General features: G+C 42.8%; 2 protein-coding genes across 3 annotated transcripts; one reads left to right on the forward strand and one right to left on the reverse strand.

The window, feature by feature from the left end:
- LOC110429803 lies at positions 216–3,490 on the forward strand. 2 transcript variants are annotated; one of them, XM_021446436.1, is made up of 2 exons: positions 216–372; positions 1,402–3,490. In XM_021446436.1, exon 2 carries the CDS (start codon positions 1,425–1,427, stop codon positions 2,727–2,729), a length of 1,305 nt encoding a protein of 434 aa, XP_021302111.1. In that variant the 5' UTR covers positions 216–372; positions 1,402–1,424; the 3' UTR covers positions 2,730–3,490. The 2 variants fall into 2 exon arrangements, with proteins under 2 accessions (XP_021302111.1, XP_021302110.1); XM_021446435.1 differs by having other exon boundaries at positions 227–372; positions 1,407–3,490.
- On the reverse strand, positions 4,298–9,371 carry LOC110429801 (polyamine oxidase-like). The gene is made up of 9 exons (XM_021446427.1): positions 9,160–9,371; positions 8,742–8,994; positions 7,712–7,861; positions 7,353–7,608; positions 5,745–5,888; positions 5,131–5,544; positions 4,942–5,023; positions 4,719–4,813; positions 4,298–4,611 (listed from the first exon to the last, which is right to left on the reverse strand). The coding sequence occupies exons 1-9, from the start codon at positions 9,287–9,289 to the stop codon at positions 4,603–4,605; spliced, it is 1,533 nt and encodes a 510-aa protein (XP_021302102.1). The 5' UTR covers positions 9,290–9,371; the 3' UTR covers positions 4,298–4,602.

Consider the following 17,902-nt stretch of genomic DNA (forward strand, 5'->3'; position numbering starts at 1 on the left):
CCGGCTACTGCTAGTGCAGCCGCAGCTGACCCCGCGCCAGTTTTCTACGCGGCTCTTTTTTCACTCCACTACCAATTCTTCGCATTTTGCACGAAGCTTCTCAGCTTCCACCAAATTGTACTAGTAGTGAGTATACTATTACTACTACTAGCCTACTGCAATGAGTCTATCACATGGTCACAAAGCAGCTGTAGTTTGTGAAAAGAATAGTGGCCTTTCTGCAAAAGGAGACGCTCCCTTTTTATATTTTGCCTTTCCCCTGCCGTTCCCGTCCCGTGGTCTCTCGCTCTCGCATCAGCCAACAACACTTCCCCGCAAACTCCTTCCACGGCGAGTCACCTCACTTCACCCCGTTAATCCCCAGCGAAGAAGGTAATTACCGCCATTTTCCCGTAATTTTGCACTACAAGTTCCTAATCACTCCAGTCCGCTACTAGTATTTGGGCAAATTAGTACAGGTATTCCGAGGCCAGACGATCCCTGCGTTAGTTACCCCTGCTCGTTCTGATTTGGGGGGTTTTCTCTCTTGGATCTCCTCCAGCTTGTTGGGGGCAAATCCAAGAAATTTTCCGGCCATAAAGATTTCTTTTCGCTACGGTTAGGGTTTCTGATTAGTGCAAGGGGATAAGAATTTCAGTTCTTTGTCCACTGAATCGAGTTTGACATTATGATATGTGCCTACCTATCACTACCTCGCATCGCTGCTCATGCTTTCTTTTGCGTTTGCAATTTGCTGTGATCGGTGATTTATCAGATAATCAGACCACAGCATGTCGTTCATTCCAGTATTTGGGCTGACAGTGGGTTCTAATTAGATGTACCAAATGTGCGTTCGCTGCAACTCACTCTCTGATTTCTGGGAGTCCTAAATCTAGTCTATCGGTAATGATGCAACTTGTCAATTCATCCAGCCTCCTGCGTTTACACACTGGATGCGGCTTTTGTTTGTGTCCCAACTCCCATGTTTGTTTAGTCCTCACTTGCTCTCTCTGTTTCAGAGCAAATTAGTACAGGTCACCTTTCTACCACTAGAATCTTTTGTTTTTGCTGCGGTTGTAGGAGATCTTTGAGCTAAAATTCCTTCAGATCTGAACCCAATACCTCAGTTACTTGATTAGAGAGTAGCCAGGGCCCTGTGTCTGGTTCAGTTATTTGTTTAAAATCTAGAATTAGCATCTGCCTTACTTTTCAGTTTTACATGATTATGCTCTGAAAACTGTGGGACCAAAGATGTAGATCCAATCTTTTTAGCTAAGTATTGAAACAAATTTATGACTATCAGTTTAACTTAGGCTGAGCGTTGCGTTATTATTATTATTTTTTCTTACAAGGCTACAACCTGTGTTGTTTGTTAAAACAACTTTCTTTCTAGTATTGAACCTATTTCTTTTTGGTGTGTAGCGCAGTACTTAGCACACTTAGCAATGGCGGCTACTTATCAAACTGGCCTTGTGGCTGAGCCAAAATTGCTGAATACTGAAATTATCACTCAGAGGGCCACCAACTTTGTTCCTGACGCTAACAGAAAAGACAAATGCATTGGCTACTTGGATGTGTTTGTACACCAGGCACGCGATATCCACAATGTTTGTATCTATCACAAGCAGGATGTGTATGCAAAGCTGTGCCTCACGAGCAGCCCTGATGTTTCATGCTCAACCAAGGTGATCAACAGTGCTGGGCGCAACCCGGTATTTGAGGAAGGCCTACGGCTTGATGTGCAAACTGTGGATGCTTCGCTCAAGTGCGAGATATGGATGTTAAGCAGAGTGAGGAACTACCTGGAAGATCAGCTCCTTGGCTTTGCCCTTGTTCCTCTGGCAGACATTGTAATGGGTGATGGAAAGCTGGTCCAGGAGTTCTCGTTGACATCCACTGACCTGTTCCACACACCAGCTGGATTTGTGCAGCTGTCCTTGTCATATGCTGGTTGTTCCCCAGATGTTATCCTCATCTCATCACCCAATAAGTCCCCGTCAGGAGTGGATGATTCTGGAAATGATCATGCCGTTCCTTCGGAGCTTGAAAATGTTGTGTTCCCAGACCTGAATGTGGCGAAGGAAGATGAGATTATGGTTTCAAAGTATCTCGAGATGGGGTCTTTGGACTCTGAAAACCCTATAAAAGTTGAGAATGGCATGTCGCTGCATTCTGGAAATGATGATGATGTTCCTTCTGAGAACCCTGCAAAAGCTGAAAATGGCAAGTTGCCACGATTTGGTGGAGCTGTGCCTGGTACTGCAATATGTGCAGATAAGGTTGAGGAACACCGCGATGAAAGCCCTCTAAGTTGTGTCTCAACCACAGGCTCCTCCACTACCCTTTCTGCAACACAGCAATCAGTTTCTGAGCCAAATTCTGAACCTTCAGAGACCAGTATCGAGGCATCCCCAAGACAATGCCATGGAGAGAAAAGCCAAGATGTTACAGATGGTGAGGCTGATTCTTCTGAAACACCACCCAAGGATGAAGTTATCAAGCCTGTGATCAGCATTAACCTTCAGCCAGAGCAGTCAGTTGTCCAACAGGACATAGTTGACATGTACATGAAGAGCATGCAACAGTTCACAGAATCTCTTGCAAAAATGAAACTTCCATTGGACGTTGAGAATAGTAGTCCCTCAAACGAAGATTCCTACTCCAGTACAATTGAGAAGACATCGCCATCCCCATCTTCAGCAGCAGCAAAGGGTTCTAGGGTCTTTTATGGAAGCAGGGCCTTTTTTTAAGTTTCTCATGCAAAGTAGTGCACTAGCTTGTTATCTCATATATACATATACATGGTCCAGGTTTGTCAAATATCGGCTGTCATGTAATCACAAACTTTCTGTCTCTATAATATGCTTCTAGGACTCACACTTGGTATTGCTAATAGTGTTATGCTCTGTTAGAAGATAATAATTTCAGAATAATCTCATCTCATAGTTGTAGATTAATCCCCTGTACTAATACATATCAATGAATATAATGTCATGAAATCAGTTCTGACTCAAGTATTGTGTTGTGTTTATCAGAAAGGCTGCGTGAGCATTCATTTGAAAAGGTTCTACGGATTGTCTGTTTATCCAAATCTCCTCTTAGCTAATATGAGCTCTCAATCTGCTCTTGCCAATTTTTAACTTGTCATGAGCTGTTGTCAAGGTGAATCATATTCTGCTTCTCAGAAATAGGCAGCGGCACGACCGTGACAGAGCACTAGAGCAGCAATGGCTGTTAGGTGAAACATTCTATTTTCGTCAAGAGAAGCTGGAAGCTGCGATTGTTTGCTTGTAATAATTACATTGCAACTTTAAAAAGATGGTGCTAAGTGATAACGTGGTATCACGGGCACTTGTTTTTAGTGGCTCAAGTTCTGGTTTGAAGTGGAAGTCGCATTTGAGAAACTAGTAGCTTGATGCAGGTGGTCAGTATCTTATAGCTACATGAGGCAACAGCTGCCTGGAAACTGACAGAAAATTTGTATCGCTTAATATATGATCCCTTTTTATGACATGACTAGTAACATTGTTTATTGTTTACCTCTGTTTCCAAATGACAGTCCTCCTGTGACAACTAGACGAGCTTGTGGAGTTATTGGTCAATCATTCAGATGACTGTCCTCCTGAGATAACTCCTGAGATAAAATGATACGAGTAGATTTATCTCAGGATTTAGTTTCGATAGTGTATATTTAGCTATTTTTATGAATATTTGTAATAAAAAATAGTGTCCTAGATATCATTTTGATGTCTAAACAGTCATGTCAGTAGGACATAACTTCTTCAGGCATGAACGTTCTCTATAGGGCAATATCTCTGTACACCTTTTTGCGGTGAAGTTGTTGTTGGGTTTTTTTAGCGATGGAGAAATATGAAGAAATAAAATGAAGAAATATTACTCAACATCATTTTTCTTCTCTTTATTTATTTCTTGATTCTTGGAGTTAGTTGGAACGCAGTGTTTTTTTTTTAAAAAATAACAAACAAGGTCATTCTTGAGCTGCTGTTTCTGCGGAGCGGTGGCGCGTTGGGTAAAGGCCCAAGGAATTTCATTTTAACCGCCCTCCAGATCTTCTTTGTGTCCCCCATTCGGCCCATGCGGCGCGGTGTGGTGGTGCCCAGCCCATTATGACCTGCCGGTATCAATAGCAGTTGCTGCCGGATCGAGATATTATTACTAACAATATTATTATTACCTTTGTGAGAGAGTGCTTTTTTAAAAAAACTTTGTGAGAGAGAAATCAACAGATGTTTTGGGTTGATGTCGCTGGCTGGTCCTGGGTTCATGATAATGATAACGATGGCCATCGTCCGCGAAATGATTACGGTACTCCCACTAGTGCATTATATTGCATTGCATGTGAAACGTGCATAAATGATCCCAGTGCTGCGCAAACAGAACAGAACATCTGGCCTCAAGCCTCGAGGGCCTGTACAATTATTCCACAGGACATCACACGACCTGCCAAAACACACACAGAAACACAGGGCATGAGCAGCAGACACGGTGCAGGGCAGCCTGCTGAATTGCGCTCGAAATCTCGGCAGTTTTAATTTATTGTTCTCTCGAGACGAGCTGACCGCTTGGCGTAAGGCATCTGGCATGGGCACGCCTCGTCGTCGTTCATTTAGCCTGGATAGTGGAACTTGTACAGTCAGTCCACCTGTTTACTCCAGTTTAATTTGGTGCTGAGCTGACGCAACACAAATTAATTTGGTGCTGAGCTACTGTTACTTTACCTTTGCAATTTGGTCGTCGGGCTCGTACTTGCCACGGACCTTGTACTCCTCGTTCTTGAAGATGTGGTTGATGAGGATGTTTGCAGAGTCGATACCTGGAAACGACATGTATGTATAAATAAGAATGTACCGTATGCACTGGGCAGAATCAGACTAGTACTAATTGAGATGTATTGTATATATGCATGAGTACAACAAAAATAAATGTGAGTGTGTGTGTGACCTGCAAGGTATGCTCCATGGACATAACCGTTGTAGCGCTCGCTGGTGTGCTCACCAGTGAAGTAGACCCTCCCAACCGGAGCCTTTTTAAATATTATATATGTATAATTCATCAAATTAAAACAACATCATCATTTGAATTACTTACTGTGATATTTATTAGTATTAGCAACAGAGCAGCCATACATACCCTGAGCTGGTCGTACTCGTAGCGGCTGACGCCGATGGGCCAGTTGGAGTAGGAGCCCTTGAAGAATCGGTTGGACCACCAGCGCGGCACGTAGATGTCGATCTCCTCCGGCGCCGGCACGTCGGCGTCGGGGAACATGTCGCGCAGCACCGCCGCCACCTCGGCCTTGGTGTGGTTGTCGCTCTGCTGCTCGATCCGCCGCGACTCGTCGTCGGTGACGGTGACCAGGAGCACGTTGGCGCCCGGGTACTCCCGCTCGAACGACTGCCACATCCCGTAGTAGCCGCGCCGGCTGCTGGCGTACACGAAGAACTGCTTCCCCTCGCCCACGGGCCAGAACTTGCTGGGAAACTTGAGGAAGATCTTGGTGTACGCGCCCATGTCGAAACGGTAGATCGCAGCGATCTTCCAGAACTGATATGAGACGATCGATCCATATGCATGCATGATATATGGTGCTACTTGTTAGTATATAGGAGTATTCTTTACTATTCACTCGATCATACCAGTTGTCATTTCATTCCATTTCATGCTATAATTAATTAATTAAGCAGGTAGTAGATCAGATCAGAGCACTGTAGTGGAATTAATTAAGCGATCGATGAACTACTGACGGGCAGCTGGGGCGTGAACTTGATGAGGTCGGTCTGCAGGACGCCCAGGCTGGTGGAGACCACCACGTAGTCTGCGCTGTACGACGACCCGTCCTCCGTCTTCACGACCACACCTTCTTTGTTGTACGCGATCTGCCGCACCACCTGCATAGAGTATTTTTTTTTATACAAAATGAAGATTGCTTATATATTCAACAACATTAATTCTGTTTATATATTTAACAACTCTGTTTAAGTGTTTATATATATGAGTGAAAATGCTTGTTTTGGATATATATCGCTCCGGGATCGATCCGGAATTCCGGATATATACACACAACACACATGTACATACTTCCTCTGTTCCAAAATAATTGTTATTTTAAACTTTTGTATCACAAATTTAATTAGATTTATATATTTTAGGTTTTTGTATTGCAAGTTTAACTCGATTTATAAAAAATACATGTAATATATATATTTTTAAATAAATTGGTTAAAAAAACTAGATTCAAAGATCTTTTTAACAATACTAATTATATATTATAAATATTAATATTTTTTAATATATATTTAATTAAAGTTGTTTTTTAGAAAACGAGAATGATAGTTATTTTGAACGGAGTGAATACAGTACGTGGACGATTATTGAGTTTTCCTTTTCAATGTCGCTATTATTATACTATACATGGGCTACCTGTGTGTGTCTCACGTGGACGGTTGAGTCTTCCTTTTCAGTGTCGCTAGGCATTGGCTCTGTTTTTTTCTTTCTTTATTATTTTCGTCGGTGTATGTATATAGGCGTTGAAATTTAAGAGTCTAATGATCTGTCGACGTTGACGTGTGAATATATGCTAGTATATTTTTCTTATGTGGAATCATATCTATTCTTAATTTCTTCCATGGTGAGAATATGTGCGGTGTCAGTGGACCGTATGAATGAGCTGTAAAAAGTATACGATATAATTAAAAAATAGAGAAAACAACAAATATATATTCTTCCAGATTTTTTTTACTTGTATAAGGCCCTGTTTAGATTGTGGATGAAAATTTTTTGGGTGTCACATCGGATATGTCGGAAAGATGTCGGGAAGGGTTTTTAGAAGCTAATAAAAAAACAAATTACATAGCTCGTCAGGAAACTGCAAGACAAATCTATTAAGTATAATTAATCTATCATTAGCACATGTGGGTTACTGTAGCACTTAAAGCTAATCATAGAGTAACTAGGTTTAAAAAATTCGTCTCGCGATTTTCAACCAAACTGTGTAATTAGTTTATTTTTTTATCAACATTTAATGTTTCATGCATGTGTCCAAAGATTCGATGGGATGGATGAAAATTTTTTGGATGAGTAACTAAACAGGGCCTAATTGTTTTAAAAAATATCTGAACCCAATTCTACTTACATTTCTCTAGTCTTTTTCAAAACATTATTGATTTCTTTTAATAGGGCCAGAAAAAAAAAATCTATCTAAGGCCTTGTTCAGTTCGTAAAAAATTTTGGATTTCGACACTGTAGCATTTTCGTTTTTATTTGACAAACATTATTCAATCATACAACACTCCTCGATCACAGTCATGCATGCATGCATGCATTCCCGATTGGAAAACTAATTAATCACGTACCTTGTTGAGCAGGATCCTGCGGTCTGAGAGCTTGCCGTTGGCGTCGGTGGAGAGGTAGGAGCTGCCGATGGCGTGGATGATGGACTCGAACCCACGCTGGTCCGCGACGAAGTAGTTGTCCTCGCCGAAGTCGGCGTTGGTGGGCGTCGGCTGCGTGTTCTGCAGGCTCGTCACGCGCGGCGGCTCCGCGAACTCGTAGTCGTAGATGAAGTAGTCCAACGCCATGTCCACCGGCGTTGCCGGCCCGTTCGGCTGGCTGCAATGCAATCATGCATGCATGGGGATCCGAATTCAAAATTAATTAATGGACCGAAAAAATAATATCGATCGAGATTAATCAGCACATCATCATATATTACTGGTTGAACAGCCGTTGCATGGCTAAGAGGGAGATGTCGTCCTGGCCATTGGGGCGCATCTTTTTGGTAAGGTTGGCACCCAGTTCTTGCACCTCGTAGGCACGGTCCATTTTCTTCTGCACGTACTCCTCGTCGTACAGGCCACCGCCGCTGGATGGGGAGGACGAAAAAAACATATATGTGACCTCCACAAAGGATTCAAAACATTGCGACAAATTTAAAGGCGACTAATTATTATATATATTGAAACAAAGTAAATACAAATGTTTTTTCCATTTCTTTATTATCAATTTAGTTCATTTTTATTTCTCTGTTAACTGGCCGGACGGCGTACGTAATTAAACATCAGGCGTCGTCATTCTCTTTTGTTCTTTTTTTTTCTGTCCATGAAACATGCATGCATGGTTCAAAACCTCTCATAGTCGTAGTGCCACGTTCAGCATTATATTTATTATTTAACACATGCTGTGTTCATCATCATATCGTGCATCTTTCAGGAAAACATATATCTCGATCCTCCTTCATCAGTTCATCACCATTCACCATACCAGCTACTCATGCACATCATTGCCCAACGGCCCGGCCGGTCATCATAGGAAGTTAATTCGGCTTCGGCCAGGACTGTCGGAGAGTCAGCAGACTCTCACTATCATTTACTGTAGGTACGGTGCTATGCCAGTTCCATTAATTAGTTACTTCTTTTTGTAAAAAAAAAAATATCGCTTTCATATGTTCGTTCGTCGATCTCATGGCATGCAATAATGTACTGCGGCTCTCACGGCCGATGTCTGCATGCGCAGAGGACAATAATAATGTTCTTAACGTTGGCATGTTTTAACCACTGCACTCAGCAGGAGTAGTTTGGAGTGTTTTTTAAATATTATTTTTTTTTGCTGCACACGCACGCATCGATCGGGGTCGGGCCGTCGGGGGGTGCATGCATGCATGGCTGTTTCCAAGTGTGCGTGCATGTACGTACGTGTGCGTTCATCATAAACAAATACTACAGCTATATATATGTAGTACGTACTTCTCCTTGTAGACGCAGCCGACGACGCTGTCGAAGTCGGAGTAGAAGGTCCTGAGCTTGAGCGTGTCGTTGACGATGGGCCAGATGGGGTTGAGGTTGTCGCCGCCGAGGCCCTCCACCCAGTTGGCCCCGATCTCCACGTTGATGCCGCCGAAGTTGTGATTGTGCATCCGCCCGCCCACGCGCTCCGTCGCCTCCAGGATCAGCAGATCCCGCACCCCCGACTCCCACAGCTGCTTCCCCGCCGAGATCCCTGCATCATCGTCATATCACTGATATCACGCATAGATCGAGCGGCAAGAACAGCGTTATTTCATGGAAAAATGCATGCATGCATGCATCCATGAGAATGAAGCAATTAGCTAGAAATTAAGGCCGTCGTCCGTCTCGCGCGCATGGTTATAGAATTAGTTTTTACCGGACATGCCGGCGCCGACGATGATGACCCTGGGGCTGGAGCTGGAGGAGGCGCCCGCGAGGGAGGCATCATGCGCTGCGAACAGCACTACCGCTGCTAGAGCAACGACGACTAAGGAGGAGGTCTTCATTATTACTTCCCCCGCCACACCTCTTGCTCTACACTGATCGAGACGAAGAAGAGAGAGAGAGAGAGATGCTTACTACTACCTGCTCTCAGCCTTGCCACTCATCGTGCACACTTATATACGCGGAGATATGGCGAATCTTGGGGGTTCATGGGGTCCGCCAACCCCGATGAAATTTGTAAAATTCTTTGTAAATTACTGTTTAGATTTACGAAAATTTATATTACATAGTGAAACCCATGACTCCAATGACGTTTTCGACTAGATTCGCCACTGTTATGGTTGTACTCCCTCTATTTTAAATTGTAAGTTATTTTAAGAATCTTGGAGAGTCAAAACATCTTAAGTTTGACTAAATTTATATGGTAGCTAGGATAATAACATTTATGATATTAACTAAGTATCATTAGGTTCTTCATTAATTATATTTTTATAGTATATCTATTTGATGCTACAAAACTTTATAATTTTTTTATAATTTTAGTCAAACTTGAGATATTTTGACTCTTCAAAATTCTTGAAATGACTTGTAATTTGAGATAGAGGGAGTATCATATAGAGACGTACATGCAGCCTGTCGTTGGACGACACATTGTAGCTGCTGGTAGCTAGCCACACCTGGTTGTTGTCGAGCGACCGGATATTTTCTCGAGAAATTTCCATACAATCAGTTATATTTGGCCACAAACACATGTATGGGATGTAGGGACTACATACTTATTAGCAAGCTATAAATGTGATCATATCGTAACACCAAATCATGATGGATGATTGGAGATGTAGAAAAAAATCTCAACAACTGTGTGTTGACTGTTGAGCTCGATCATCTCTTACATGGGTAAAGCTTCTCGAATGATGGATATATGTGGTGCCTGGTTTTTTAATCTTTTTCAATTAATATTTTATTACTAACCCTCCTAAAAATATTATATATATATATATATATATATATATATATATATATATATATATATATATATATATATATATATATATATGTGTGTGTGTGTGTGTGTGTGTGTGTGTGACCCTTTTGGTCGCACTAGTCTCACTGGCATGACAATATCGCTCTGTCGCACCACATGCACATGCGCGACTAAGGGCGCCACGGACACATGGACCATATGTAGACCGTTCCCATGTGGACTGAGATGGAGCCCCCTTGTCACACATCTGATGCAGACCTTATCAGTCTAGGAACGGGAACATAGCCCGTATTCCCATTCTCATATTCCACATTCCAAGAACGTTCTCATCCCCAAGTTATAAAATGATAGCCCAAGTTTTCATTCTCGGGAATAGGAACATGGTTGCTAAGACGCGGATGTGATAGAGCTATCTCACCACGTTGGCAGACAAAATAGGACCGTATAGAGGTCGCGGGCCCAGCCCATTTTCCTCTCTCTCTCTCTCTCTCTCTCTCACACACACACACACACATAGCTTGCTCGTATACATAAACACGCCGACAGCGGCAACCAACCAGGTGAAAGCCCAAGTTTGGTTTTGGTAATTAATGACACCAAGTTGCTAATGCCTTGTGTTTAAGTGATTTGAGTTAGGCATAGCAACACATGTGATGAATGTGTATGGTGGCATGGAAAGGTGGCCACATGATCATAAAAGGATGAAGCATGAAGTGGAGATCATGGTGATAGACAAGAGTAAAGTGAACAATGCAAAGGTATAAACATAGGGTTTTGCTTTTGCCGGTCTTAGTTGAGTAGAGAAGTGATTGACCGGATTTAGGATAGATAGCCGACTATCAAGAGAAGAAATCACGGTCATCTCTCGAATCAAGTGCTACTAGATCCATATCTTGAGCATATGCATTAGGATCTAGTAAAGTGCTAACCTAACTCCTTTGGTGAAAATGTTTGTGAAAAGCTAACACACATGCACTTTGGTGGTGGACACCTGGTGGTGTTAGCACATTTGCAAAGGAAGTGGCGCTTTTGAGAAAATTAAGTGTATATTTTCTATTGTGTTGGTGAGAACTTTTAGAGAAGACGCAGGACCGGACGCAGGGTGCAGAGGCACCGGACGCGTCCGGTGTGCTGTCAGTGCATAGCCCTGCTAGGGTTAAGCACCGGACGCACTGCACCGAACGTAGGGTATTCCCTGTGCGCGCGTTCGGTGTGGCCTAACATCTGGTTTCTACTGAGAGCACCGGACGCTCAAGGTGCGACCGGTGGTGTGGGTCCAGTGTTAGTGCGTTTTGCAAACCTCTCTACGCACGAGTTCGGTGAGGTTTTGAGTTTGCAGAACTCTCTGCGCACGAGACTAGTGAGTACCAGACGCATCAGGTGCTCACTTGGTCGCGTCTAGTGGTCCGCAGGTGACCGTTAGAGTTTGACGCACGAGATTCAAAAGTGGACACGTGGCTAACCCCAGAGCACCGGACACAAAGGGTCGAGCGTCCGGTGGTACCCTGCTGAGCGTCTGGTGCCCCCCGATTTCAGCCTAGTGAAAGTAGCAACGACTCTTTTGTTGAGGTGGTTTATGAATTGGAGGTGGCCAGCTTTGGGAGGTTTGCTCTTGCACATTTGATTACTTGAGACATACATTGAGCTAGAGAACACCCCCTCCACTCATCTCCTTGCTTGATTGCTAGTCCTAGTGAGATTGAGTGAGATTCAAGTGCATTGTATTGAGAGTTGCTTCTAGTGGCACTTGATCCTTGAGTTTGCTGTAGATTTCTTGTAACTCTTGTGTGTTTTCTGATGCCCTAGACGACTTGGAGTAGCGGTGGTGTTGAGCTCGTGATTGGAGATTGTTTCGAGTCTTACCAAGTGATTTGTGAGGGGTTCTTGAGCCTTCCCCGTGGGAGATCGCAATTGGCTACTCTAGTGGATTGCACGTGGCTTGGAGGATCCCCATCTTGTTGGATATGCGGCACCCGCTTAGGGTTTGGCTTTGGATTGACAATTAGCTCGTGATCCATCAAGTGGGTGTATCGCCACAACGAGGACTAGTTTGCAGGAAAGCAAGTGAACCTCGGTTAAAAATCTTGTGTTATCTCTTGCTGAGGATTCTCCTTGTGATTGTGATTGTGAGTAATTGATTGGATATATCTCTACTCTACAACATTGGTATAACAATCACACTCCACTCCATTACTTTCTTGCACATCTTACTTGTTGTATAGCTTGTGTAGCTTAGTCTTCTTACATAGGAGTGTAGTTAACTTAAGTTGTGCTTTGTTGTTGTGACTTAGTGTTTAGCCTTCTTGCTAGACTTGCTTAGGTGGCTTGCATAGCTTAGTTGAGCTAGTGCTAGAATTGTTTTACTAATCAACTTGCCTAGTTGAGCTTGTTGAGAATTTTAAATAGGCTATTCACCCCCTCTAGCCATTTGGACCTTTCACCAGGCGAGGCACCTTCCTCTACGTCGGCGCCACCAGCCACCCCCGTGATGGCTCCCCTCATCCAACATGGCCGGTAGCACTCCTATCTACCTCAATTTACTGGTTGGTTCATTCATGGATACTTTGCTAGCTAGGGTTAGGGATTTGGTATTTGTTGAATGTTTGTGTGCGTTGCTTATTGGTAGTATTGGATGCATATATTAGGTTAGGGTAGTCTCTGCACCCGCGGATTCAATGTAAATTGTGAGTTGCATGTTGGCTTTGTTTTCATCGTTGTTAAGGTTCTTATTCTTTATTGTACTAGTAAATGCATATGGATTGTTTGGATATATGTGGTATATGTTGTTCTTCATTGAATGGGCCTTGTTAAGGTTTTGTTCATGACTTTGGTTGTTAGTTGACATATGTAGTTAATGTTGGTCTTGATGTTTTGAACAAATTGTTGTAGATGGATCCATAGTGGGAAAGTTAAAGGAAATGACGAGTTTGAAAGGATGACTGAAGAAATTTAGTTCTTTAGTACACCTCCAACTTTTTAAGCTCTGATTAGCTGATGTTGGGGAAATTTTGGGTGGCCATTAAGTTTGAAAGGTAGATTTGATTATGAAAGATCACACTATGATGTAATAGCTTTGTCACGTGAGGAAGATTAGAGTAACTACAAAGAGGTTGAAAAGAGTTGTAATGTCTCTTGCTTGGAAGTTGTTGTGGACAGGGGTTCTCATCCATTGGTGGTGTGTGTCGATGATAATGTGGATGTAGCCTATAGAGAACCTAACCCATGAAGACGAGGTATGAACAACTATTGTTAGGGAAGTTGATAGGTCATTTTAGATGTGTGCCTTGGATGCTGACTTCATCGTTGACACATTTGTGGAGGATGATGCAAATGAAGATGGAACCCATGATTGTGATAACATCTCCCAAGGATCTAACGATGAGGAAGTAGATGGTTTGACTGACAAAGATGAGGACTTCACTATTTCACTAGATTCGGATGATTAGTATACTTCTATATCAATTACTTGGGATGATGTGGTGGACAATAAATGAGTACATGTTTGGTCCTAGTAGTATCAAGAAAGACAGTGGCTAAGGTAGCCATGGAGTTATTTGAAGGTTCATGTGATGGGGCGCTGTGAGATTGGAGTACAATAATTTAGAATTGAAGGAATTGAAGGATATCTATATGGACGTACCATCAGTTCCTAATTTCATGGACATTAGTCTTGCTGATCAAGCAATAGTGATAATAGATTAAAATTGTTTGTCGAAGCAGTGCAAGAGAGTAAGGAGGTGGAGACTAAGAAGGGAATGATATTTGATATCTTAGAGCACCTCAAGTATTTTTTGATGGATTATACCGTTAGATTTCACATGCCTTACTATGTAAGCTACCTCATTTGTCATGATAGGGTGAGTCCTGCCTTGGTCCATGTTAGGGACGGGTCTATGGTTTACACCATTGTAGCGTCCTCAACCGCAATAGAGTGGTACTATCATACCATCAGAACTGGCGTAACCAAAAGTGCATGTGACATATGCAAATTGTTTTTAGAAGAGGTTAGTAATAAAATAACAATTAAAAATGATAAAAAATAAAACAAACCCATGGTGCACACCAAATCGCAACATTCAAACTTTAGTCCCCTTTTAACACAAAGTATTTTTAAGATTAGATTTTAATATCTTAGAAACACAATTTTGCAAAATACTTTGATTTGAAAAGGTTGTTGGGTATTTAGATTAAAAAGTGTAGTGTCTAAAATTGTTGTTATCATAAAAATTGTAACCATTTTAAAGTTTTATAACCTCAACTCACGACCTATATTTTTTTTTCTAAACCATGGCTTTTATGTATTTTTGGTTTGTAAAATCACATATTTCTAAAAGCATATTATGGAAAAAGATCATTAAATGAGCAGGATGGTTTTAGTTCACCACATATTAGTGCCTTAGTGGTCGTGGTTCTCAAACACGACAAGACGGTGGAGATCAGTTCAGTATACGACAAGTACTAGTTGTTCATTTCACTAAAATAGCCAGTATTGCTTATTTATTTATTGCGAGAGAAAAACTCTATACCATGCTGATAAGTTCAAGTGGGTTACTATCAGATGTACATATATATATATGCTTTGTTAGGTTTTTCAATAAAGCACACTATTTGCACAAGAGCATCGGTTGTATAGGTGACATGTCGATAATGAGACATGCACTTTGTGGCTTTAATCTTAAAGATATGTTGACCAAATTGGCTATATGTGCATGAGTTCCTATATGTATCGACTTGGGTGATTGATCAGATTGACAAGAGGCACATAGCTTTCCTCTAGGGCGGCTCAAACTCCACGAGTAGTCCAAAGTGTACGGACGCCTACCCATTGCTTGCTCTCTGAAAGAGCTTGGTGAACTAGGGATTCTAGACCTTAAGATCATGGGCTTTGCGCTACGACTGTGCTGGGAGTGGCTACAGGGAACCGATGCCAATGCCATGTGGGTTGTGCTACCTTCCAATGGCGAACCTATGGTCCAAACCATGTTTCATGCTTCTATCATCATTCGGATTGGTGATGGATCCACGACTGTTTTTCTGGACTAACCCATGGCTTCCTCAGGGACCTATCAGATCCTTTCCCTTGTACTTGTTCCAAGCTATTTGGCGATGGCGGTGTCAGGTGATAGTGACAGACACCATGGTTAATTGGTGATGGGTTAGGGACATCATCGATGCCCCTAGAGTCATGGTACTCTATGACTATGTCCACCTTTAGGAGATCCTGAAAACATTTAGCTCAATCCCATTGAGTCGAATCAATTCATTTGGCTGGTCTATAGACAGACGCTACTTGGCACCATCGGCCTACCGCTCCTTCTTTATTGGGAGGACCCTAGTGCGAGGGGGGCAAACAGGTGTGGAGGGCATTCGTCCCTCCCAAAGTGAGTTTCTTGTTTTGGCTTGCACTCCATGGCTGGATCTAGGCAGCTAAATGACGTCGGCATCATAGCCTTCAAAGCGATGCCTCCTGCGTGCTCTGTGACCAGGAGGATGAAACCAACAACCACTTACTTGTCGGTTGCATCTTCAGCCACGATATCTGGTACTGTGTGCTTCTTTTGGACGGCCTACAATAGCTAACTCCGATTCTAGACACAACCCTAGTGGATTGATGGCTCCATCTGCAGATTCTGCAGACCTCTCGCCGTGAATTCAACTCAATTGTTCTTCTTGTCAGTTGGGAACTGTGGAAGGAACGTAATCACTACACCTTCCACGCGGTATCCATGAATCCACCGACGCTAGGGCCAACACATGGATGGGAGCGAACTTTGGATCAATGTCAATCTTCTTGGCGCTAGGGAACTAGTTGGCCTCTACTCCCTCCATACCCATAAGGAAAGTCATTTTGAACAAGATTTGGGTCAAACATTGAGAATATAAATCACGAATAACTTTTAAGTTGTTGATTTTGGAAATGTGAAAATCATATGGATAGATTTGTCTTCAAAAATACTTTCATAAAAATATATATACCACTTTTCGATAAATATTTTTATAAAAAACATGGAGTCAAAGTTAGATTTTGGAGACCGTGTCGTTGTCCTAAATAACTTTCTTTATGGGTATAGAGGGAGTACTTCACATGTCGCTAAATTTTGCTTAGTATAATGGCCTATTGTGTTGTCGGTTCGAGACTTGCAGTGTGGCATCTCGCCATGGGGTACCAGCCGCCTTATATTTTCTAAACCTCTATTTAATGAAATACATGCAAAGCATGTTCTCGAAAAAAGTTCCTACATGTATATATATCGGGCCCTATTTAGAATATTAGATTTTTTATCCATGTTTTTCTATAAAATTCCACTACAAATTCTTGAAAATTTTGTGTTCTATAAAAAGACCCTTAGTGTTTGTATTTGTATTGTGTAGCAAAACAGTAACTAGCGAGTACTATACGTTCCATGGCATCATGCTAAAGGAGGAGGTTAACGCACCACGGGTCGCCTCATCTATCTCGCGCCCAACGTTCTCCCCCACCCCTTATCCCTCCTTGTGCCCCTCCTCCTCTCCTCCTCCCTCGCCATCGTCCTTGACCCCTCCCTCCTCCTTGTCCTTGCCCTCGCTGTCGGCCACCATCCTGCTACAGGCCACCGCCTCACTGTGGGCGCTTTCTTCCCTTCTCCCCTCTCGCCAAAGCTCAGCCATGGCCATGGCGCCCTACCCCCAACTTGGCCCGGCTGCCACAATCACCGTCGATGCCCTAAACCACCTAGGCCTCCTTCCCACCGACTTGCCGACCTGCATCCCCTCAACTGGTCCTTCTATAACCCGTCTGATTTGGGGAAGAAGGGATGGGGTGTGGCTGGCTAAACCCTAGCGTCGTTGTATTCTTTGTCTCTAGCACTGACAAATCTAGGAGGAGAAGGCCTACCTCATCAGAGCCGAAGAGGCAGCTCGTCGGAACCTGCCTAGCTATGTCGGATCGGAGAGAGGGAGGAGCTCAACGGTGCGGGTGGGTCGCAGGGAGGAGCTCGATGAGGGAGGAGGATGAGCTCGGGTGTCCTCGCGAGCATGAGTGCGGGCACGTAGGAGAGGGAAAGGGAGAATGTGAGGGTGAGGGTCGCGCCATCACGGAGAGTGCAAGGGGCTGCGTAGCAAAGATTCCGCATGCTAAACCACAATAGAAATCGTTACCTTAATGTTAACGAGCAATCAGGCATGGAGTCGTTGCATACTAAACTTTACTCACTCAATTCCTTTCAAATTATGGTCTATAATATAGCTTTTTCTAAATTAAATTTCTGTAATCAATATCTATAATTTCAACTTAGCCCTCTTAGATTTTTCATAAAATGTGTTTTGACAGTGTATGTATTTAACTTAAATATATATTTTTTCTAAAAAATTAATCACACTTAGAGAAATTTAATTAAGATTAAAGTGAATTATAGGGACTACCACCTACTCTTTTGCATCATATTTAATATTCGTCGATAGTCAATTAATTCCCTTTTCCCAGCTTGATCTCATATCTCGGTCGGGAAGGATAATTACGGGGCACACGCGTTGCATGATTTTTGGCCCTCTGTACGTCATAAATTATGACTCATAATATCTTTGACAATGTAGTATAAACCTACTTTGATACGCTTGTCTGCAATGATTCCATTAACACTAACTATCTGTGGACATGGTTAGCGGAGCTGCGGGTGAAGTGTGCGGCGCCACGTCGTCGCGTTCCATATCC

Source organism: Sorghum bicolor, chromosome 1 (genome assembly GCF_000003195.3).
Source record: "Sorghum bicolor cultivar BTx623 chromosome 1, Sorghum_bicolor_NCBIv3, whole genome shotgun sequence".
Classification (NCBI taxonomy): domain Eukaryota; kingdom Viridiplantae; phylum Streptophyta; class Magnoliopsida; order Poales; family Poaceae; genus Sorghum; species Sorghum bicolor.

What these genes read in the sequence shown, in the direction of transcription:
- LOC110429801 (XM_021446427.1), bottom strand. Translation starts at nt 9,289, where the DNA reads ATGAAGACCTCCTCCTTAGTCGTCGTTGCTCTAGCAGCGGTAGTGCTG. An exon ending in ACGAGTACGACCAGCTCAGG is followed by an intron (nt 5,024 to 5,130) that starts GTATGTATGGCT and finishes ATATTTAAAAAG; the next exon opens with GCTCCGGTTGGGAGGGTCTA. An exon ending in CCATGGAGCATACCTTGCAG is followed by an intron (nt 4,814 to 4,941) that starts GTCACACACACA and finishes TGTCGTTTCCAG; the next exon opens with GTATCGACTCTGCAAACATC.
- LOC110429803 (XM_021446436.1), top strand. Translation starts at nt 1,425, where the DNA reads ATGGCGGCTACTTATCAAACTGGCCTTGTGGCTGAGCCAAAATTGCTG.